At 48.7% G+C, this 23,137-nt stretch overlaps 5 protein-coding genes and 1 non-coding gene across 8 annotated transcripts; 5 read left to right on the top strand and 1 right to left on the bottom strand.

Moving 5' to 3' along the window:
• The first annotated feature begins 1,781 nt into the window (after positions 1-1,781).
• On the top strand, positions 1,782-6,272 carry FOXG_07679 (uncharacterized protein). Its single transcript, XM_018386275.1, has one exon. It carries the CDS (start codon positions 3,316-3,318, stop codon positions 5,896-5,898), a length of 2,583 nt encoding a protein of 860 aa, XP_018243413.1. The 5' UTR covers positions 1,782-3,315; the 3' UTR covers positions 5,899-6,272.
• Positions 6,273-6,594: 322 nt separating this feature from the next.
• Positions 6,595-12,127, top strand: FOXG_07680 (uncharacterized protein). 3 transcript variants are annotated; one of them, XM_018386278.1, is made up of 2 exons: positions 6,595-11,194; positions 11,397-12,095. In XM_018386278.1, the coding sequence occupies exons 1-2, from the start codon at positions 6,964-6,966 to the stop codon at positions 11,414-11,416; spliced, it is 4,251 nt and encodes a 1,416-aa protein (XP_018243416.1). In that variant the 5' UTR covers positions 6,595-6,963; the 3' UTR covers positions 11,417-12,095. The 3 variants fall into 3 exon arrangements, with proteins under 3 accessions (XP_018243416.1, XP_018243414.1, XP_018243415.1); XM_018386277.1 differs by having other exon boundaries at positions 6,597-11,194; positions 11,408-12,095; XM_018386276.1 differs by having other exon boundaries at positions 6,595-12,127.
• A 1,783-nt stretch (positions 12,128-13,910) lies between these two features.
• Positions 13,911-15,012, top strand: FOXG_07681 (uncharacterized protein; the record flags this gene model as incomplete). The annotated part of the gene is made up of 5 exons (XM_018386279.1): positions 13,911-13,979; positions 14,015-14,070; positions 14,129-14,223; positions 14,710-14,744; positions 14,800-15,012. The coding sequence occupies 5 exons, from the start codon at positions 13,911-13,913 to the stop codon at positions 15,010-15,012; spliced, it is 468 nt and encodes a 155-aa protein (XP_018243417.1).
• Positions 15,013-16,266: 1,254 nt separating this feature from the next.
• Positions 16,267-16,357, top strand: FOXG_19526. Its single transcript has one exon. It is a non-coding gene; the product is annotated as a tRNA-Glu (tRNA).
• Positions 16,358-16,883: 526 nt separating this feature from the next.
• On the top strand, positions 16,884-17,711 carry FOXG_07682 (ubiquitin-conjugating enzyme E2-18 kDa; the record flags this gene model as incomplete). Its single annotated transcript, XM_018386280.1, has 2 exons — positions 16,884-17,409; positions 17,458-17,711. Exons 1-2 carry the CDS (start codon positions 17,166-17,168, stop codon positions 17,709-17,711), a joined length of 498 nt encoding a protein of 165 aa, XP_018243418.1. The 5' UTR covers positions 16,884-17,165.
• Positions 17,712-17,896: 185 nt separating this feature from the next.
• On the bottom strand, positions 17,897-20,646 carry FOXG_07683 (uncharacterized protein; the record flags this gene model as incomplete). Its single annotated transcript, XM_018386281.1, has 2 exons — positions 17,897-17,998; positions 18,052-20,646. The coding sequence occupies 2 exons, from the start codon at positions 20,644-20,646 to the stop codon at positions 17,897-17,899; spliced, it is 2,697 nt and encodes an 898-aa protein (XP_018243419.1).
• Between the last annotated feature and the right edge of the window lie 2,491 nt (positions 20,647-23,137).

Here is a 23,137-nt window from a genome sequence, read left to right on the forward strand (position 1 = left end):
TCAAGGGATAGAGTACAGCATCAGTGACGTCGGTGCCTTCGATGATTCAGAGTCGGATCATGAGCATCATGACTACGCACAACTCTTGAAGATAGTCGGATAAGAATTGGATATGCACGACATGTAAGCTGATCTGTGCATCAGAAGCCGACGAGGTGCATGGAAATTTGCTTCGATCAACTGGGGTGAGGATTATGGAGAAGCACGATCGAAACGAGATTTGCTCGCTTCAAGATAGCTGGGAACTGAGTTATGATATGCTTCGTACAGATGGGTCGATGTAACGTTTGTTAGGCGACCTATGCTCCTAATATTCGTTAACTATGAGGCAAATCATCATAAGAATGTTTAGGCTGATAATCGTGATCAAGTCACTTATTTTTCTGATCCCGATTATAAACTATCCTTATTTTTTTGTTATGCATGATAAATAAAAATCTCATTCGGTAAAATCCCTAAGCATCACTAGAATCATAGACCAGTTCCCTAAAGGATATCATAAGTCTATCCTGAACTTAGGGTAAGTGTTTCCCGAAGACCATCCTGAACTTCCAGGTTATGATGACTGAGCCGCAAGTTTCACAAGCTTGGGACGGATGAGGTTGGGAATACCAAGCCCGAGACCAAACAAGATGAAGTAATGATCGACTGTGACAGCTGTTTCTTGCGCATATTCACGCTTCCTGCATATGATTAGTCTCCCTTCGCGACACCAACATGAAGACCCTGACTTGGCCCGACCTGTGAGTTGCTTGATTCCAAGGGAGCCCCAACGCGGTCTGCATCGACGATTGAAATTCAGTGGAGCTTAGTTGCCACTCACCACAAGAATTAAACTTCTACCGAGCAGCATATATAGCAATGCAATCTCGATAGATGTAAGCGATGACAACGAATAAGGGATGATTATATTCGGAAACACGATAACGTAAATTTGGTTGTTTCAGATGAAAACTATCATGATCCTCATGGTTGGTTATCTCAGCCGTTGATATCGAACATGTGCTGGGACAGGGGGGTTTAATGGCTGCGCTGCGGGCGTTTGCAAAGCTTTATTTGGACAGCTAGCATTGGTTCCCAGTAATCCAAGCCCCCTGAGCTTGAGCTTTGATCAGAAATGGCTGGTTTCCATTCTAAACAATGGGTCTTGATGTTAAAATCCGCGGCCCGCGGATTAAGAGATGCTGAGTATCTGGAAATGGTTTCCTTTATCCTATGTAAGTGTTTATATGGTTCAAGCCTAAGCTTATGCTTCTTAGTCCTAAGCTCAGGATGATGTGTTCATAGTTCATTTAAGTGATGATATGTAATTCAGCGACCTTGAGATTCCCTCTTTGCAGCCAGCCTATAGCGCGCTTGCGCGGACATGTAAAGCTATCTTACACCAGAAATTCATTTAGTCCTGGCTGCTCTTGATTTCGGCAAGACGGATGCAAGCATGAATCGTCTAGAGGCTGGGCAGAGGATTTGAGTGGTAATCTAAGGGTCCTAAGTGTCTATGGTTTCACAGTCTGAGGCTCTTTTTGCGCACTTGAAACTGCCCCTACAGATTTTGTTTTTGGTGAGCCCCCACGCTGACGCGGATGGTAGCACAATGAGTTGAGGACGGGAGTGCCTGGCGGCAAGCCACTGTGCGTGTGTGTGTGTGGTAGGGATGCAGGGGACAACTATCACAAGATTGATATTCTCAACGGGAGCGGGAATCAACGGGGAGAAAAAGATTTTAAATCCGCCACCAGCCATCCACCACAAAAATTATCATAAATGATCGTCACCATCATGGCCGCTGACTATTTTCAGCTAATGCACCAAGAATACGAGATGGCGAAATGCGTCAATATCGAAGAGATCGAGGAAAGTCAAAATAAGAGTGTTGACCTCAGATTGCCTCATTTGCAAAACAGCAAGGATCCATCATGAGCGCATCTTGGTCGTTTTCTTGGCTGTGACGTCAGCTTTCTAAACCCTGCGACTTGGTAAAAAAATCCAATGATTTTCTGTCTTGCTTAAACCCCTGATCCAATGCATCTACAGTGGACTTGCGCCCGTCTTTTGTCTCGGGTTAGCGAATGTGACTGCGTCAGATCGACCTATCTTTTATTTGTACTGCAGATGCAAGAATTCATTCACGTTTTCGTCCCTGATTTTCGGCCGATTTTCATCAGTGACAACTCAGTCATGATCTGCACCGATTTTGACCAAACAAGTTCAGGCTATATCAACAAAAGAACTTACCAAGCCCTGAATTGGGGGGTGTAATGGCCCGGCGGCATCCTCGGGGTTTCCATTTAGGGAGTTCCACGGGTGACACCATCCACACCGTCTTGGCCCCATGTCCTGACTCCCGGCGAGACGGCGTGGATACTGAACATTACTCGATGATGAAGGCCGGTGGCTTGCCTTGACCCTGAGCCCCGTGGTTCCACTTTCGACGGGCTACGGGCTATGGCCGACCGACCTTATCACAACTAGACCAGAGCAAGATTTTTGTGTTGGCTGGATTCGGTCATGGAGGTGTGGGCATGTTTTCCTATCTGGATGATGATGGTGGGAAGAAGAAAAACAGTATGTATGATGGAATGTGGAAGAGAAAAGTCGAAGGAAAATTGCTACGCAAAAGACGGGTAACATATATGTTGCAGTAAAATCGGATAAAAATATCCATGAAAGAAATTCCACCTCCATAAAATCATTCTTCACTCCCTGATCAAGCAAGCCTATCTGAGGTGACCCATTCTTCCTCCATCTTGGCTACAGTGCATTGTCTCCAGTGCTCCACGGTCGCAGGTCGATCTCTTAAAGCTCAACAGCATCCCCGTCACCCGCAGGGTTTCCAATAATTCCCCCAGATTCTCAACTACTTTGTTTCCTTTTCCTTTTGTCAAAAAACTTCTCTCGCTTTCATAAAAATTAAGTGGGAGACGAAAAGTCGATCAATTTGCTTGGGGTGACGACATCATAACACCTCAACACCAAGCAATATATCTTTGCGCATATACAAACGTGCACTGATCGCCTCACCAGGCGAGAATCAATCTGTTCGATCGATGTCGTGAGATATCATCGGTTGATCAGTCCACCTCGCTTCACTTCACTTTTTCTTATTCGTCTTTGCCTTTCATTTTTTTTTCTTTCTTTTTTATCTCACTTCCTCACAACGGAGCTCTTGAGGATCTTTCATCACTCACTCTTAACCATCATTCAGCAAGTCTCTTTCTTCATAGACTTTGCTTGCGGCGATACTTCCCCATCTTTCTTCCTCAGATATTGTCCTTGACAGAGCCTCGCGTTGTGAATACCACCAAAGGGGCCATCATGAGTTCCGGTCCTCCGCCTCATGGCTTCGAGGAGAAGGAGTTGAAAGACTTCAATCTCAAACAACCACCTCCAACACGAAATCCATCCCAATTCAGCGCCTCACAGCAACAAGTACCAGCACGAACAGACTCACCAAACCCAGCGCCCGAGCAAAAGCAATCTGCTCCATCACTCGACACATTCCCTACTCTTCAAGCACCGCATGAAACAAACGACTCGACCTCAATCAGATCACCTATTGGACAGCGCGCCGATGCCAGCCGACTTGACGATAACATCGAACTTCTGCGGATCGAGCGTGCTGTTTCTGCTGATGATGCGAGTCAAATGAGGAAGCGTGCTCATAATGTTGAGCCCGAGGATGCTTTCAATGCACCTATTCCCGCCGAGACCTATCATAATGAGAAGAAAGTGGATCCCGATGCTTCTTTATTAAAATTATGGATGTTTCTGAGAAAGTTTCCCCGATTCGTTCGATATGTTGTGTATTTGATCCCTGGTGCTGCTATCCTTCTCATTCCTGTCTTGCTTGGTGCGTTCGCACTCAAGTCCGACGGCAAGCGACGAGATGTCAACGGTGTCGATCTCATGTGGTTTGGTATTTGGCTTGAGATTGTCTGGGGAGTTCTCTGGGTTTCTCGTATGATCACAAGTCTCCTGCCTCCAACTTTCAAGCTTGTTGCAAAGCTCTTTGGATCTACCAACGCCAAGAAGTGGAAGGACATTGGATACCAGCTTGACCTTCACACAGCCGTCTTCCTTTGGTTCCTTGCCATTCTCATCTCATTCGAGCCGACTATGCTGAACCACAACTTCCGGGATCGCAAGCCAAACTGGGTCAATATCATGAACAAGGTCATTATCGCTCTCTTCACTTTGGCGACACTCAATTTTGTCGAGAAGATCCTTATTCAATGGATCGCTTTCACCTTCCATCAGCGAACTTACGCTACTCGAATCGATAACAATAAGGCAGATATTGGTCAGCTTGTCCATCTTTATGAGCATGCCAAAGCCCACAATGAGAAGACCGACTACTTCTTCCAGCGCGGCAGCAACTCTGCCAGTGGTGCGCAAACTCCCCTGCAGACACTCCAGGACAACGCCCGAAACGCATGGAACAAAGTCGGTTATGTTGCTGGTCGGGTTGGAAATGATTTGATCGGCCGCAAGGTCGACAGCAACCACCCTCGCAGAGTTGTTAATGAACTGCTCAAGACCATGTCTACAGCTCACACCCTGGCCCGCCTGATCTATCGTTGTGCTGTCAAGGAAGGCGAAGACCTTGTCTACCTTGAAGACATGGAGAAGATCTTCGAAACTGAAGAAGAGGCCGAAGCTGCCTTTATGATGTTTGACAAGGACATGAACGGCGACATCTCACTCGACGAATTCGAAGCTGTGTGCAATGAGATCCATCTTGAAAAGAAGGCCATTGCCGCATCGCTCAAGGACCTTGATTCGGTGATTAAGAAGCTCGACAAGGTCTTTGTGTTCATCATCATCGTCATCACCATTATTGTCTTCATCTCGATTCTCTCTGGTTCAGCTGCTGCCGCTCTCGGTTCCGCAGGTACTGTGGTTCTCGGTCTGGCGTGGGTTCTTCAGGCCACGGCCCAGGAGTTCCTCCAGTCTATCATCTTCGTCTTTGTCAAGCATCCCTTCGATGTTGGTGACCGTGTGACTGTTTACGGATCTACCGGTGACACCATGATGGGTGATGATTACTACGTGACTGAGATTTCTCTTCTATACACCGAGTTTAAGAAGATGCAGGGTCACATCGTGCAGGCTCCCAACTCACTTCTCAACAACCTTTTCATTCTGAACCAGCGACGATCAAACGGTTTAGCTGATGTTCTTCCTCTGGTGATGCGCTTCGGTACTCCTCAGCATATGATTGATGACCTCAAGGCCCGTATGACCGACTTTTGTCTGGCGAACAAGCGTGACTATGCGCCTCGCATCATTACTGAGATGACCAAGGTTGATGAAGTGCGATCGTGCAGTATGAACATGATCTTCTTCCACAAGACCAACTTCCAGAACGAACTGCTCCGTCTCAACCGTCATAACAAGTTTGTCACGGAGTTGATGACTCAGATGGTCAACGTTGGTATCCAGTCACCGTTCCGCATCGAGCCTGGTGGCAGTCGTGAGCATCCGATGTACTGGTCTGGTCTCCAGCCTCCTCCTGCGTATGGAAAGGAGCCCGATCATGGTGGCGTTGAGCTTCACGACAAGCCCGCCCATGACCGGCCTCTTCACTCTGAAGGACCTCCTCTGAGCCATGTTTCCTCAACCTACAGCCGCCGAGGCGTCGATCGCATGGGTTCCATTGACAACAATGTCAACGACTTCCAAGATGTTTTCGAAAACAGACGAGACAACATCCACGCACAGCGACTTGCTTCCATCCGAGAAAAGGAACGGGGCTCCCGAATCGAAGATGAGAAGGAGCGTCGTTCGCTTGCCAGTTCTTCAGGAGTAGATCGCCGTACTTCGACGGATAGTCGATCCCGGGTATTCGGTCGCGTTAGGACTGGGTCTAAGAGCCGACGTCCGGGCGATATTGTCTGAGGACTGTTATGAGATTATGAACAAAGCTAGCATTATAGAGTTCCAGATTGGTATATCTGGAGAGGTGCATAATTTTCTTTTATTTGCGTTTTTATCATGCACATTGAGTGTGCTTTGATATTTTGGTCAGATAGGATCGTAGAGTATAGACAGCGAATATTCGACAAGATTGACTTGACTGATCTGATAAATGTCCCAGACTGAAGTGATGGACATTTGACGATCTATTTGACCGCATCATAGACGAGGTGCCATTAATTGGAATCTGTATGATGGAACCCGCGGAAGCGAGGACATACAGGTATGATCCTGGACTGTTGGAAGTGATGTAATGTTTGATGTAGAGAGAATAGTTGGCGAACCATGAGCATCGGGTATCAGAGTCTAGCAATCGGAAGGGTATGTCATCTCGCAAGGCCTAAGAGACTCTAGATCACTATTAAAGCACTCATCTTGGAGGTTCGCACTGTTTCTCAGGAGAACTCCAACTCCAGGTCCATTGACCCCTCAATCAAGGCTGACACCCTAGTCTAAGGGAACCAAGACCATGGTGGTAATTAGAGCTATTAGCGTAATTAAAGGGTCCTCTAAATCCGCCTTACAAGGCCCGTATCCAATAGCAAAACAGCTGATCCCATAGCTCGTCGGTCAAAGTGGAGAGTGCGCTCAGCTCCCGCGTAGGATCATCAGGCTGGACAATTGAAACCTTGGGCGCTTGTTTGACGATGGAAGGAATGTGTACCTGAGCGTTTATATATTAGCAGTATTCATTTCATCTCCTCTAATACACTTATCGCTTCTGCACGTTAAACGCCGAATCACTGTTGTAATTCCTTCGTGCCCTGTCCTTCCGGAGCTATCGCTGCCTGAGGTCATTCGCATCCAATGGTTGGTGGCTGCGTAGTTCAGCTGAAGCTCGCCCTTAACCGCCCGGCCACATCACCAAAGCCTCGTTTTCTCTACACTTCCGAGGACGGAATTTACCCTCCCTCAAGCATCAGCCATGCCCATCGCAGCGGCGCAATAATATCGACCTCTCCCTAGCGCAAACGAAGCGATAGAACCATGTCGGGCCTACCAGAAGGCTGGGAATCCGACTACGATGGCCGACGCTGGTTCTACAAGTACAAGCCAACGGGGCATATTCAGTACCACTTCCCAAAGGAAGGCGACGAGTTTCCCGACTTCATAGATACGTTTTCGCCAGCGCCAGTCCTTGCGCCCGAAGAACGTCTCGAATCGCAGCAGCAGGTCCGAAGATATGCGAGCACGACTACACCTGCGAAGTTGAGCCCGAAAAAGGAAGATGGAGGTTATGGTATGTCGGCTACGGCGCGGCCCGTAAGCATGACATGGGATGGTGGGTTTGAAGATGAGGAGAATGGAGTGTTTCAGCCAGAAAACTTTATGTATCTGGGGCCTGGCACTTATAATGATGTGAGCCCACTGGCAGAGGAGGAAGAGGAGGCTGCGAGACGAGTTGTTGCGGGCGGAATTGAAGGAAGAGTTGAGAAAAGCTCCTCTAAAGGTGTGAGTCCTCTAAACAGTGAGAGGACGACGCCTGCTCAAGGGACGACAATCGCGGGTCCGGTCACAGGAGAACCCGTCTTGGTGCCGCCTACAGTTGTTGAAGAGGTTCATGAGATGCCGGTCGTCGAGCCTCCTCCACCGCATGACCCTGTGGGCATTATCGCCGAGATGCCGACAGACGACACAGCTCAGGCCCATATTGAGAAACACCCTCCACCGGTCGAGATGGCGGATAACATGGTCCTGGCGCCTATTGAGACTGCAGTTTCTATGATGGCTGAGTTACCAGAGCGAACCAGTCCGAAGACCAAGAAAAAGGAGGAACCACAGCTTGCGCCTGGATCACTGCGGGACTATGGCGCACAAATGCAGCCGTTACGGATATCCAAGAAGCCTGCTGAGGAGATGCCGCCTGGCTTTCAATCATATAAGCCAGCAGATATTTCTGTTGATATACCCCCAAACCCAGCGCCTCTTCGACGAGCGACTTTCCAACCTGGGGGGTCAATGATGGACGCAAGTCCTGTTCGGCCTCCTGATAGAGGTCATTCTGGTACGCCCAATGTCCTGTCGCCGCCTCAGGTACCACCAAAGCGTCCTCTCGATGAGCCTTCACAGCCTCAAATACCGCCAAAGCACCCTGAACAACCTCCTCCTCTGAGCATTGCCAACAATGGATCTTTGGTCCCGGATCAGCAACCAGAGTTATCCCATATGCCTTCTGTACTGAAGCCAGCACGAGGAAAAGTTCCTGGTCAGCAAACTGTGCCTGGTCCTGCAAGACCACCACAAGGACATGGTTACGTACCACCTACACAAGGGAAACATCCTCCATCTATGACTCCAGCACCCCTTGTTCAGCAACAGCGCCTAGAAGAACCGCGAATGGGCGTCCAAAGGGTCAACACTGTGCCTGAACTATTACCTTCTCAGAGACCACAGTCCACCGTCCAAACTGGACATCAGGTGTTAGCACCTAGTACAATGAATCAGCAACATGTACCAAAACGACCGGCTAGTGTGATGCCTGAAATGGTGGCTGGACAATCTCGGGAACAAATCCAAGGCCGTTACAATGCTGGGCCGCAACAAGGCGGAAATCTACCTTATCGAGGTCCAGTTGAGAATGTGTCACCGGCAGGTCTTCCGCGATCGGAAACTGCAGGGCCTATAACTCCATTTCCTCCATACCCAGTTGATAATCCACCTTATCCTGATGATGGACCAGTTTATCACAGAGAGAACCCGCCATACCCAGAAGAACCTTTTGTACAGAAGCAAATATCAGGTCAAGGCTCTAGCGATCCATCTCCCCCCATATCCAGCAACCGGCGACACTCATCATTTAGCTCTGCAGTCATCTCGCCAGATTCGAGACACGGCAGCATGTCATTTCCCACTCAAACGCCATCTCCCATGGAACATAGTCGTCGCGCATCAACCAATTCAAGCATCAATCCAAACTATACGCCTTCTCCTGTTTCCCAAACTTCGTCTTCAATGCAGAGTTTCTCACCAACGCCTCCGTCTGTTCCGACCAATCAGTATCAACAAGGATCATACTTTACTATGCAAGATGTTGAAGGTCAAGGCCATAACATTGCTGCCCGAGACGTGCTGCGCAAGAAATCTCTAAGTCGAAGCACGGATGCTAGACGTAGCTCGGTCGGGGCAGACCCTGTTGCTGCCCAACGTGGATCACCTTTGGCGCAACAAACTGGACAGGGTTATAATATTGCACCTCAGGGAGTATCACGTTCGCAGTCCCTTCGACAATTACCTCAAGGAAATGTTGCACCACAAAATCAACCTCCCACTGCGCCTACGCCACCACCACCACAGGGACAACAAGGCCTAGGACGCATCGAGGAGTACGAAGAAGCTCCGGGCGCAACAGTGAGTCGGTCTTCGACCGTGAGTGTATCAACAGACATGAGGAAGAGATCAGTAGGTTCGTCTGTGCAGCCAAGTCCGATGGGAAGTCGAAGAACAAGTTGGCAAGCTGAAAGCCCGAAAAATGTTTCACCTATCCAGTTCCAAGGACAGCAGGGCCCAATACCACAGGGCCATGCAGGACAGCCTATGCATCAAATGCAAGCTCCTCAAGGTGCTCCTATGGCAGCTCAGAATTCGAAGCAGTTGCAGCGAAAACCTTCACAAGGACATGCACCTCAACCTCAAAACCAACAATTGTCTGCCCGAGATTCGAGAGCACCTCAGGGAGTTCCTCCACAGCAAGGCCCTAGATCACAGGGGCAACCTATGCAAGGCCAGGTGATACCACCCCAGGTTCAAGGGAAAGCACCTCATCCTGGGCAGGTATCTACACCGGTGCAGAATGTTCTCCATAAACCTCCTCCTGCGCCTGCCCCAACGCCTCCTGCGCCTGCCCCAACGCCTCCAGCGCTAGCCCCTAAGCCTACACCAACGAGGTTGCAAAAACGCTCGTCTTATCCAGCCAGTCCAGCAGGACAGCTGCCTCCTCAACTCCAGTTCCCGCAGGGCCCTGTTCCTCCTGGGCAAATGCCACAAGGTCCAACGCCAGGTCCATACCTCCACAAGGACAACAACAAATGGCCTATCATGGCCAGGGATCCAACGGGAGAATGCAGCCGCAAGTCCAGATTCCCTCCAAACCAACAGCAATGGCAGCCTGGCATGCAGCCTATGACACCTCAGGGCTCTCGCCCAGTCTCTATGCAGATGCCAACTCAGGCTTCACAAAGCGCTGGGGCAAAGGAAGGCAAGGAGGGAAAGAAGTGGCTCAAGTGGTTGAAGGGTGGCTCCAAATCTGTTTCACATAGTCCAACTACGCCAGTCATTTCTTCACCTATATCACCTGCTGTTGGACGTCCCAGTTGGGGCGGTGGAGAGTATGCTCAGCAAGCTGTATGGCAGCCCGGGCAGCCTATGTCTTCTGCCAAACCAGGCTTCCAGGGAAATACGGTGCCTCCTCAATCTCAACCTGGGCAGATGCATCAACCAGCTCAACCACCAACTCAGCCCGTCCAGGCACCCCCTCAGCATGGCCAGATGGGTTTCAGACCTGGTCAGCCACTTCCTCGGACTGGACCACTACCGCCTCAAGCCGCTCAGTTTCCCCAGACCAGTCAAGCGTCTCAGCAGCCAAGCCAAATACCTCCCCAGTCTGGACAGATGCTACATCAAGGAGGACCTCCAGCCCAGCCAGGCCAGATTATCCCTCAAACCATGCAATTGCCTTCTCAACAACGGCAACCACCTCAGAACAGACAGATGCCACTACAGCAGGGACAGATAAATACCCAGCCAGGACCAGCACCGACTCCATCGAGCCAGATTCCTCCTCAAGCAATGCAGTTGCCGCCCCAGAACCGACAGTCACCTCCCCAACAGGAACGAATGCCCACTCAACAGGTTCAAACGCAACCGCAGTTTAATCAAATGACGTTTAAGCCTGGCCAAGTTCCTCCCCCAGGTCCAGTACCGAGAGATCGACAGCCTGAGCCTAGAGGATACTCAACGGGAGGGCAATCTGTAGGAGTTTCGGCAACACAGCCTGTGACTATACCTCCTAAAGTGCCAGACCCTTCCATGGCTCCTCCTGTAAGAGTTGAACCGAGCAACATTTCTCAGCGACAAGCGCCACCTCAAAGACAACCATCCCCAGCCCAACCAAAAGCTTTGGAACAAGCACCTATGCCTCAGTCTAAAGCTCCTAAGCCGCCTCAACCTCCACAAATTGCTACGCCAAACACCCTTCAACCTCAGCCAAACAGCCAGAGAGGTATATCTCCACCCCCGCCTGCAGTGAGCCCCGGCTTGTCTGACGCGGCTGCTTCCTCGATAAGTCACATGTCCTCTTACAGAAGAGACAGCTTCTCGGATGCTGGGTCAATCACAACCATCGAGGTGGCTCAGGCACAGCCACAGCCTGTTTTGAAACCTTCCATCGTTCAAGTCCACAGGAGATCAACTGACATGATTAGTAAATCTCAAGTCCATCTGAATAACGACTCTCAGTCAAGCTCAGATGTGACTCCGAGAATATCCGCAGAGACTGCTCGTGTGGGAACAGAGGCTGCTCCGCCTCCCTCAAACCTACAATATCAGCAGGCTACTTCTAGACCTGAGCCCATACCTCAGCTCAACACTTCAAAGCACGATATCACTACAGCACCTTTGCCCTCCAAACCCGACGAGCCAAAGTTTGTCCAACCCCATACACGGGACCAACATATGAACCAGGAGCCAGCACCGCACAAGGCTGATCATCGCTCTGCGGCTTATGCCAATTCCAGTATTCAAAATCAACACAGCAACAATAATACCAAACCGATTTCGAATATACCACAACCGGCACCTGCCAAGCCAGCTGCCCCAGCCGCAGAAGACAAATGGGCAAAAAAACCAGTAGTAGACTATTCTGGTGGAGACTGGGGAGATGACGATGACTGGGACTACTGATATCTTGATTGTATACATGGCTTCACATTTCTTAGCGACCATATGGCGGAGTTCACTATCCATTGTCAAGAGTTTGAGATTGTATAAGAGCAGGAACTTAATTGGGAAAATATAGATAGAAAACTTGGTAATCTACAATCAAGAGTTGGTAGTTGGCTCTTCTCTGGTGGTTATAAACATCGAAACTATTTGCTGGTGTTTGACTTCCCTCTCTTGGCCGCTTTTGTCCCTGGAGTAGCACGCTCAAAACAATCAGCGTAGCATTCTCCCGCTCGCTCTGAGAAGTGTTTTCAACAACACAAAGACAATGTTTGTTTGTTCTGGCACAGAGATGAGTCACCTGCCTAAGAATGCTTGTCTTGCGTAAACTCTGCAGTTGAAAGAAGATCCCCATGATGTAAGTCAACGATAAATGCAAACAATACATGAAGGCGACCAAAAGTTTTCCTGAACGTTTCCAGGTATGTAAGTATAGCTTTTAGGACAAAGGGTGCTAGCATGGCATCCACTTCAGAATTCGAGCAAGATCCTGTAAGATATCCTGGTTGTGGTCGATCTCATACATCTGGATATGGACAGTATCGAATTGAGGGCATCGAGAAAGAGCATTGTGAAGTGCACTTGGAGAAGTTTGGAGCAGCAGAATTATATAGAGTATTATCGCAGGCATAATTCTATAACCAAGGGATGAGGCTGACAGTGATCTGGCACTGCATGGTACTTTGAACTTAAGATTGTCTTTAAATCCCTATAAGCTAACTCCTTATTCTGGTTTTCACTACTGTGCCACTGCCTTTTCAACTCAGAAAGTTCTCTTTATCACCAAACATTTCTTTCGGACTCAACGCGCATTTCCTTCATTCTTCCTACTTCGTCAGCCTCTCGACACTTCACCTCCCACCCAAGTCAGGGGATGATACTCACTCTTCAGTATTCTATTTAGACTGCTCTGTAATGATACTCTCAAACTTCGAAAACCGCAGTTCTCCAGTACTTGAGACTATAATCACCAAGCGAAGTTGCTAACATTCGATGAGGCTAACTTCTCCTACCATTTGTTTTGTTTCCTACCTTTGCTTCTGTTACCCTGCAAACTTTCAATGGCACCTCACAAATCTTCAAGAAAATAAACATGCCTGCCTCCTTTCATCTTTCGCGCCCCGCGCGCACTGCCGGTTTATCCTCTCTCTCTCTTGAATCATTGCATCTTTCTTTTTACATCTTACGCATGACAGAAGATGAGACGCTTACCCAGGATATCTTCTATATGTATTATTCTCAGGGTACAGTACCAAGCTGGCTGCTAGCTACGATATATTGTGTGGTCTTCTCTTCCTTGATGCCAACATAGCGAATCTGTACGTCTTTGTTATTCATGCCCCGTCTCTTCATCTCTGACGATTTCATTTTCCCCAAAGCCTCAGTGCTGATAACATGGAAGAAAACGAGAACACCTTCCTAGATCTGGAGTCGAGTCTTATAAAGGAGCTATATCTAGAACCTGATGACAGCAGATTGTTAAAAGGGTTCAACGACAACTGAGACAAATGCAGCACATACTGGGATGAAGATACCCAGAAGAAGCTACTACAATACATCACCGCCTGGGATGTGAGAACGAACGATACCAATCGCGTCGACGCCAGCGGTCACAAATTTTGACAAACTAAGAAAGAGGAGATGACATGGGCGATCTGGCCGTATTGAGAACCCATTATGGGATCGAAAAGTTGTCGAAACCCAAGTCTAAAATAACTGACAAGTTTATTGGCATCATCCCATCGTCTTGGGCTTGCCCAGACTTCAAGCTTGATTATCAACACTCTTAGTAGTGCAAGATCTTCCAGTTGCAGAGACCCTCAAAGCGCTAGTCGTCATCCTTCTCTCTTTGTCACATACCCCATTCATACTATTGATTCAAAGTCGTCATCTCTTTTCAAGTCCTTGAGAACCACGGTGACACTCTTCCTCCTACCATCTGTGCAAAATATCCAACCAACGCCAGGACATTGCTCTTAATCCCAGTGACTGGAGTTATGCCACTGAGCGGAGCAGCAGAGCTCGACGTTCTCTCATCCGCCAAAAAAGATCGCCACGACCTCAAGGTGAAGACTTCCAGGGGGAAGTGACATCTGTGCAGGACCTCACGGGTCTCGATCTCACAGACGCTAAGAAGGAGACAGATGGAGTTATCTCGTGAGTCCTTGACCACCCATTGTCTTAGCGACACTGAATGTTGTACTAATCTTCCTAGGAACCAGCTAGGAGTTATGGTAGGGCTGCTTCTCCGTCTTCATTACCATACCCCCAAGGACTCCAACCTCGTCGGGACCTTCGAACCCTACACAGGTCATGTCATCCCGTACCAACCGCACTCTTTAACTTCACAAAATTGAACATAGAAAGTAAAATGTAAGGTAGGTTGAATAAAACCTCCCGGTTGGCGAGCCAGAGGTGACGCATCGGCCAAGTGACTAATCAAGAGAGTCTTATGCCAAGCCGGCTGCTTGCTGGCCAGCTGTCCTCTGGGGCGTAACCTTGGAGAGTTCCATGTTCTCTACAAAAAAGACAAGCACCAGCAGCTCCGACTTTCAGTGATCCTTCCCAGGGCGGTTGCCAAATCCCATCTTGTCTACTACGACGAGTGGGCGACCTCGCTCAGGGGCCCGATGAAGCTCGATCCAGTCACGAAGAACTGGCGCAGAGAGATCACGAGCTTCTAGAGTGAGCAAATGAGAATCTGCGACCAGGTGGTTTAATCTAAGGGTGAGGACGAACAGGGTACAGCAATCACAGACACTCAAGTCATTGATGCTGCTAACATTTGCTTAACAGAAGATTCACTCACTGATGACAGCATTAAGTTGCTGGTAATCCGGCTGTAGACGGTGGAGAAGAGGGGTTCCTGACAACGCTGTCAGTCAGGGTAGTCAGCAGGGCCGCAACATCGTCGGTGCCCATGGCGGGCGAGTCAAAGAGGAGCCTGCGAATGGGCCCAACCAGATGGTGATCGACAGTATCCCAAGCCTTGTAAACCGCCAGCAGAATCACGAATACAAGACACGCATCCAATTCCACTCCTATCGACAGACCCGACCAGATGATGATCGAGAATACCCCCAGCCTCCTCAGTCGTGAGAACCTCAAGCAGGATCAGGTGCCAAGGGAGCCTTAGTATTCTCATGATTTGAATACCTGACGTGGAGAATTAGTGAGTCATCCAGGGCCATGTTGGGAAAGATTATCCAATGTTAGTTACAGGGATAAGACATAAAGCTGATATTGAAAACCATCTTCTGGTCTTTAGGATAACTTTACCCTAAGGTTACCTAATTCATCATAAACTTAGGACTAACTTTTCCTAACGCTTTGTAATCCTTGGGATAAGTTTATGTCGAGGCTTTTTTATCCTATTCTCGCCATAAGTGTCGCATAGTGAAAAGACTTATCGTATGTCTCTTAAGATATAGCATAAGAGACTTTGTTCTTTAAATCATTATCCAAAAAGTATAGCAAGCAGCTGGCAAAGGCATTTCTAACCTTGTGCCCAAGAGGCTCGCTCAAATGAAAAGACTGCTCAGGTCAGAATACAGATTACGTGTCCAGGTCGTATGCTAATGTGAGGTTGCATTATAAAGCTCTAGGCTTCAAGGTTATCTTCAGCATCAAGTTCTATTCTATATGCACAATCGCCAGGCTAGTTACATGTTTACATGCGAGCACGAAACCTGATGAGGGTAGTGACGAGGATGACACTGGAGCGGGGAGTGCCACTCAAGATATTAATGTCTGCATGAAACTTCCATAACATTAGTTAAATTCATGCAGAGATTCCTTGTTGTTGAAACAGAATACTCAATCCGCATGGTATATCAAGTCTATGCTTCGGAACCCCCAGTGCCTCTTGTTATTCGCAGGTCAGAGAGGAGAGAGACACCATAGGTCTATCTTGTTCTCTCATATATTCTCTTACTCTATAGCTGACTCAAAATAGGCTATTTAGTATCGACGGGAAAAATGGAGGTGCACAGGAGTGTAATAACTACCACTGAGTATACCAACTCGGTGAACATCATCGATATGCAAATATCAGCATTACCAATGTTCTTCACCCCTTTTTAGTTCATCGTCTTGATACATAGATAGAGACTTTCACCAAGTAATCGAGAGTGCTCATATAAATACATACACTCTGGATGGTCGATCTACAATAAGAGAAACAACAAGAGAATTGACTTACACGGCACTTGTCCAAAGTAACTCGACAAACAGCCAATCAACGCATTTTCCCCAAGAGCCAATGTTGCTGAGTGGGTCCTAAACCAAGGGCTCTCCACAAATTGCAAAATCGGTTATAGTACTCAAAATGAACATGGCTCTTCAACAAACACATCCGGTGTGGTGTATCGGTTTATCATTCCGCGTTTTCAATTGCACTGCAATAAATACCGCGGCGAGCGGGGTTCGACTCCCCGCACCGGAGAATCTAACGAGCTCATTATGAGTTAGTGATCTTTTTGTGGTGTTTAACAATTCGTGGTGAGACATATTGACCATGCCGGGAGTAAGCGGTATTCTTTTTTTTTTTTTTTTTTTTTTTTTGGCGATATAATACCTACTCAGAAACCAGCTTACTCATGGGCTTTCCTTAATGGATTGATTATAGAAATCTTAATTAACAAACTACTTTTGTATGAAAATGCCTCTTGAAGTTTCTTTTCAGCTTTGTGGGTAGAACATCCACGAACACTTAGTACTATCTGAGAAGCCAAGCCATTTCTAGCTGATACGAACCCCTTGATATGAACCATCAGCTTGTATACTACAGTAGGGTAACTTCATCTTGCTCTGCTTCTCATCATGTTTCACTACCCGGTCAGCTTCTCTCATAGAGTTAAAGTCAGCGTACCTGCACGAACATGGTGCTTACGTGTTTTCATCAATCCCAATATATCCAATTATCCTGTTCAGTCACTCAGCTCTCAATTTGGCTTCATTATTGCTCCCAGCTGTCAGATCCATGATTCTTTGACATCTGCCAAAAACGGCAAAAGACCATCGACGCCGAAATAAAATTGTGGGGTGGTCCGTATCCCGGGGTCCCCACTAGCCGTCACCTTCCCTCCACCTTGTCCGAAACGTACCTTCCTTCCGCTTCTCTGAGTCTGTTCGAACAACATCATTGCATTTCTCGTCTAGCGTCTACAACGTTAATTCCTTAGAATACATCCTTTCTTTGTTCATAACTAGCTAGCTTAGGTACTCTCCCCCTATTGACTACACCCCGCATCATGACGTCTACCGCCCACCGCCGCCTACTCCAAGAGTATCGCGCTCTCACCAACAACCCACCAGAAGGCATCACCGCCGGCCCCATCTCTGAAGACGATCTTCTTCACTGGGAGTGCCTTATTCAAGGCCCTGAGGGTACTCCCTTTGAGGGTGGCGTCTTTCCTGCGGAGCTCAAGTTCCCAAAGGACTATCCGCTTGCCCCGCCATCAATGAAGTTCCTCGCCGATGTGTGGCACCCCAATGGTTCGTCAACTCTTCAGTCTTTCGCATGCTCATACTGACTTTCTACAGTGTACCCTAGTGGTCTGGTATGCATTTCGATCCTTCACCCTCCTGGCGACGATCCCAACCATTACGAGCACGCATCCGAACGATGGTCACCTATTCAGTCTGTCGAGAAGATCCTAATCTCTGTCATGAGCATGCTCGCCGAGCCCAACGACGAGTCTCCTGCAAACGTTGAGGCAGCAAAGATGTGGCGTGAACGGCGCACCGAATACGAGAATAAGGTCCGCGAAGGTGTCCGAAAAATGCTGGGTCTATAGCATATAAATACTTAGTGGCAAGGAGTATTGGCGCACATTTTTGACACGGCGAAGCATGGCATAGCATGGTGTTCGGCAGCGGTATCGCCGCCTAGATAGAATTCATATACTCATCCGACATCCGTCTCAAGACACGCTTCTAAGTGAACGCTCTACAAACTCCGTCCCTCATGCTCATGCATAGATCATAGTCCATTGTCCGCCTTAAACTTATCCCAGCTCTCGTTGAGAGTGCTAAACACCAATCCTGCGATCAACCTGACCTCGGTACTTGCGTTTTGAGGAAGCTGCGACATGTTAGAAAGATTCTTGACAGGGTCATGTGTGATACAATGCTTACCTTGTCAGGATGCGTCTTTGCGATAGCTTTCATATACGAGATCTTGACCTTATTGTTCATAACTAGTTCGTGCAAGCCCACCTTCTTCCATCCACTGTTCTCCCACAGTACGCTATCGAGACTAGCAAGCAGAGCCCGAATATTGTCTCGTTTTCCGTCGCGCCAGGCAGATACCTTGGCATCAACCTTCTCGGAGAGCACAAACTTCTCGTCATCCTCCTTGGCTGCAGCCTCATTTGCCTCACGAAGGCGCGTGACGGCCTCAGAGCTCTTTTGAGGTCCAAGACTGGCTGTTGCGGAGGGTCTAGGCCGAGGTTTGGCGGCTGCTGGCTTCGGTGCTGGCTTGGGCTTGGGTGCCAGAGTGTTTTGGCATCTCTGTCGACCCTTAATGGCATTCGATCCACCAACGCCACTCTCGACACACAACTGCCAGACCGCACTAGCATCGCCCCATTTCTCCATCTGTTCTAGAGCTTCTGCTTTCCTGCTCAAGGCCTTACCGTAAAGGTCTTTCAGGTCTCGGTTTTCGTCTACTCCGCTCTCATTCTTCACAGCCACCACTTCTCCTTGACCATTGCCAGGTCCGATAAGCTTGAGTGCACTATCGGCATCTTCGACAGCCTGCTTGGGCTCTCCGGTCTTTAGCGCAGTCAAAGCACGGTTGCAGAGGAGGAGGATGGCAAGAGGATGTGTCGGTGGAACAGCTGACAGCGAAGACGAGTAGGATGAGTGGGCAGCAGCATAGTCACCTCGCTTGAAGTGAGCTGTACCCTGGAGGCGGTGCTGTGTAGAGGTTTGGAGCGCGACGGGGCTGATAGACGGGATCTCCCGAGCTGGTCGTGGTGATGGTCTTGAGACAGGGGGTGAGGGTCGCTTAGCCTGTGGAGTTGGTCGAGGAGAAGGCTGAGCGGGTCGTGAAGGCATAGACTGGGATGGTCTAACTTCTTGAGAGTTGAAGAGTAGATCTGATTCTGGTTCCGCCGGCTTGGATGTCGGCACTGGCGAAGAGGCCTGTGAAGATGTCTTATTTCTCCTATTAGGGCTTCTATAAGTAGAGATCTCATCGTCTGCCGCCAGTCTGTTGAGTCGCGATTTAGAATCAAAAGCCGATGTCGGTGGTTGCGCCTGCTGTTGCCATCGAGGTGCTGGACTGGCACGACTGCCAGCAGAGTGAGCGGGTGATTGTCCCCTCGATGTCTGAGGAGTAGCCCTCTGCTCAGTAGGTCGACTGTTAGTCCGACGAGGCTGGGGACGGCCGCCAGCTTCAAGCATCATAGCTTCGTCTGTAGCGTCTGCTCGTGCCTTTCCTGCGCTTTGCGATCTGGACTGCTGCTGTGCTTCCCGCATCCACTTAGGTTGGTTTGGGTCGCCTTCTTGTTGGAAATCGGCGACAGCCTGCTGCATCTTCTTCTGTCCAGTCTTCCAAAGTGAGTTAGCAGTCTTGAACAGGCTGTTACCCATTGCGGCAGCTGTCTTTGCCAAGTCCTGATCGCCCGCTGCAGGCGACCTGCTATCACCTCTTGGAGGTCGACTTCCGGGCCTGCTAGAACTAGCAGATGAGGGTTTCGCCTGCGCCTGTTCCTTAGATTTTCGATGCGCCTCGTCCAGAAGCCAATTGACCGCAGCTTGAGCATTGTAACCGTCACCGCTCTCAACCAAAGCACGTCGGGCATCGTCAGCGGAGAACCCATAGTCCACAAGTTGCGCCACAGCTCGATCAAAAGGATCCTTGTTGACTCGTGGTGTTCGTTCAATATACTGCTCACGTGCTGGGGTAGCTTCCTCTTCAGATGAGCTTGAGTCCTCGTCTTCAATAGGCTTTCCAGGTTCCGCATTTGGTCTGCTGGCTTCCTGTTTACGTCGTACTTCCTCAACTGGACGTGCAAGATCTCCCAAAAAGTCGTCATCATCTGCCAATTGGGTAGATGCCGCAGGAGCAGCAGCGGGTTTCATCTGGTTCAGGCCAAAGGGATCATCATCTTCAACTCCAAAGGCGCCTCCATTCGCTCCTTTTCCGTTAGGATTCCATGCGTTGGGGTCGCTCAAGTTAATTGGCGCAGCTGCTGGGGCGCCATTCGCTGATGTCGATCGATGCGACTCAGGAGGAGGATAATAACTCGAATTGTCGACTTTGGTATCTTTATTGAAGGCGGCAAAGAGGTCGTCGTCGTCGATTTTTGGCGTGTTCGAGATAGGCGGCGGTTGTAACGCAGGGCTCGTCGATGCACCTCTGCTTCCAAGTGCGTCCCAGAACTGTCCATTACCAAACTGAGCCTCCTGTTGTTTCTTCCTCTCCTCTTCCTTCTGTCGCTTCTCAGCCTCAAGTTGCGCCTGTCGCTCAGCCAAACTCAAGTTCTGCTTCAACTTTGCCGGTCCGAAATTCATCAAATTGCTGAAACTATCCTGCGATGGCTTCGTGGGTGCCGGCTTAGGGGCCACGGAACCAGAGCCCTGTGTGGACAGAGGCGTGTTACGACCTGAGCCCAAAGGGGATGGTGTTGGTCGCATGGGCGCGAATGCCGAGTTCATAATAGGCGGCTTCGGTTGGCCGCCGGCTGGCTTAGAGGACCAATCGAGGCCTGAGAGGTCGTCCATCGTGAAATATCTGGTATGTTATTGGAAATAGTTAATCATAGTACGAGAAGTGAAGTAGTTGTCTGTTATCGCAACTGTGAGATGCGACCCTAGCCAGGGGCCGCATTCGGGTGTGGGGTTATGTGGCTGTGCATAGCTTGTGGCTGCCTTATCACATGATTCTGTACGGTCTACAGATCAGGTCCAGAGCGTTCACTCCTGTTTGCTTGATGGAATCGACTTAAGTGAAATGTTAATACTTTCTAGCAAACTCGGTAGACTTAGTTGGGTATCTCATGTAAGGATCGTTCCGAAGAAGGAATGCATCAAACTTGGCAAACCACTAGACGTGTAAACTCAGCCAGCCATGTCTGAAAGCAAAGACATTGGCGTTTGAAAGTTACTTTGGATTCCATACGCTGCCACAGCTTGACTGAAAAGAATTGTAAGTAATCACGGGCCAACCCGAAAGGGGAATACAAGACTGATTAGCAGCGCAATGTATTCCAGACCAATGAATATTGCCATTGAGAAAGCTGATCCACTTACACACCATACGTCGCCTACCCTGTACTACTCTGATGGTTGATATGGGCAATACTGTCATTATACGCAAGCATACGATATAAGTTTGTTTGAGTAAGTGACAACTAACAGCGCACAGCCATTGATGTGAGCCACGAGTTGAACTGTCAGAGCGTAATTTTTCATCCTCATTATCTCTCCCTCAAGGATACAAAAGGTCGTGCGGATGCATGATCTTGAAAGTAATGACATTATCGCTAGGATCCTATAATTTAACACCGCATCCTACTACGCTCATGTTTAGTTGTGTGATCAGTGATGTTTCGTGATGAAACGAGGCGATGGTCTCCAAAATGCCCAAACAACGCGGATATTGGGCACCAGGACCCTGTTCTCAAATTAGATTGTACCATCGTTACAACAGCTATAGTAGTAACCAATAAATAGAACAACCAAGGAGCTTTGGGCGGTTCTGGACTGTCTACTGTAGCAAACGTGCATGGCGCTGGTTCAACGAGCTTTGAGGCAACCGAGAAACGTGGCCATGGTTGTACTGCCATCCAGAAAACTCACTCTCATTAATGAGCTAAAGATTTGCAGATCAAGTATCCAATTCACGCTTGTATACGTAGTTGCAATGTCGATTCAATAATACCTCGTGCTGGCACTCAATGTAAGGGAGATTGGACAAGTAAATCATACTGTAACAGATCTGCGTTGAAGCGTGGAGCAACTGGAGGGAACCAAAACTAACTGACTGGTATGAACATTGAACGACCAAAGCGTAGTGATCGAAATCTCCCAAAAATTCAACCAACAAACAGAGCCAAGGAAGCCAAGATTCTTAAGTTGAAAGATATTAATTATGTTGGTCTTTATTTACGATATTTACAGGGTCACCACCTTTATTAGCTAACTTCAGAGTCCAGACTGAGGTCATCCCGCCGTTAAACGACCAACGCCACTCTCGATTATGATAGGGGCTTGGGTGGCAGTGAGGAACAGACAGCCTATGATTGGCTGATGCCGGAAGTGAAACCCGTTTCAGGCATCTTGGCCCCCCTCAGATATTCCAACCCCTGGATGTAAATCCTTATGCAAAGCAAATAAATGTTTGGGAATTTACAACGTTGAAACTCTTGTAGAGACATATCAACGAAACAGACAAATGAGGATGAACACCCAGGACCTGAAGATCATGGCCATCAATCAGCTCTCATTCAGAGAGGTTTCGTTCGTTACCACTTAGAAAACCCCTTGTCTCTCCCTTTGTCTTTGAGGCTTGGACCCTTGCCTCGCTCACGACACTAGCAAACCAGCCATCCGCAAACTTGACGACACACAATCTGAGACAATTTACCAGAAGCAGTCCAACGGCGTCATAGCCACACAGATCATGAGAGAGTAATTAGCGACCGATCTAACCGTGAATGACCAGCATGTCCTAGTCTTCCCTTTAGTGTGTAATAGAATGCCGTACGAAGGAGATTTGGCCATTCGATGTTATGCAATCATTTAAGCAATTGTGCACGTGGTGGAGCCCGCGCGACTCTGCAAGGCGCAGGAATCCAATCAATGTTTGGCTGAACAGTGAAGATCTGTAGATTCCAATCTGGAGAGTTGCTCATCCGTTGTGATTGACAGGAGAAATGATGGAAGCCCAGACCTTCTGGCGCCGTTCGCAATGTGACCCGATGCTGTGTACAGGCTCTGATTCGGCAACTCTTCTGCCGAGACGTCCCCTGGGCTTGCTGCTAACTGGCATTATCCAGGGACAGCCTTGGAGATCTCCATGTATTCATTCCGACCACCAGCTGCTGGGTGCCCTGTACCTGCATTTATCGCGTGCCGTTCATCCATGGAGAGGTATTTACGACATGCTATTTGCCCCTACCAGCGCTTACAACCTTCAAGATCGGCCAATGACCCCAGGGTATTCTTCTTAGTTCGGTATCACGACACAAGACCACTCTAATACCCCTGTGCG

This window comes from Fusarium oxysporum, chromosome 4, assembly GCF_000149955.1.
Source record: "Fusarium oxysporum f. sp. lycopersici 4287 chromosome 4, whole genome shotgun sequence".
Lineage (NCBI taxonomy): Eukaryota > Fungi > Ascomycota > Sordariomycetes > Hypocreales > Nectriaceae > Fusarium > Fusarium oxysporum.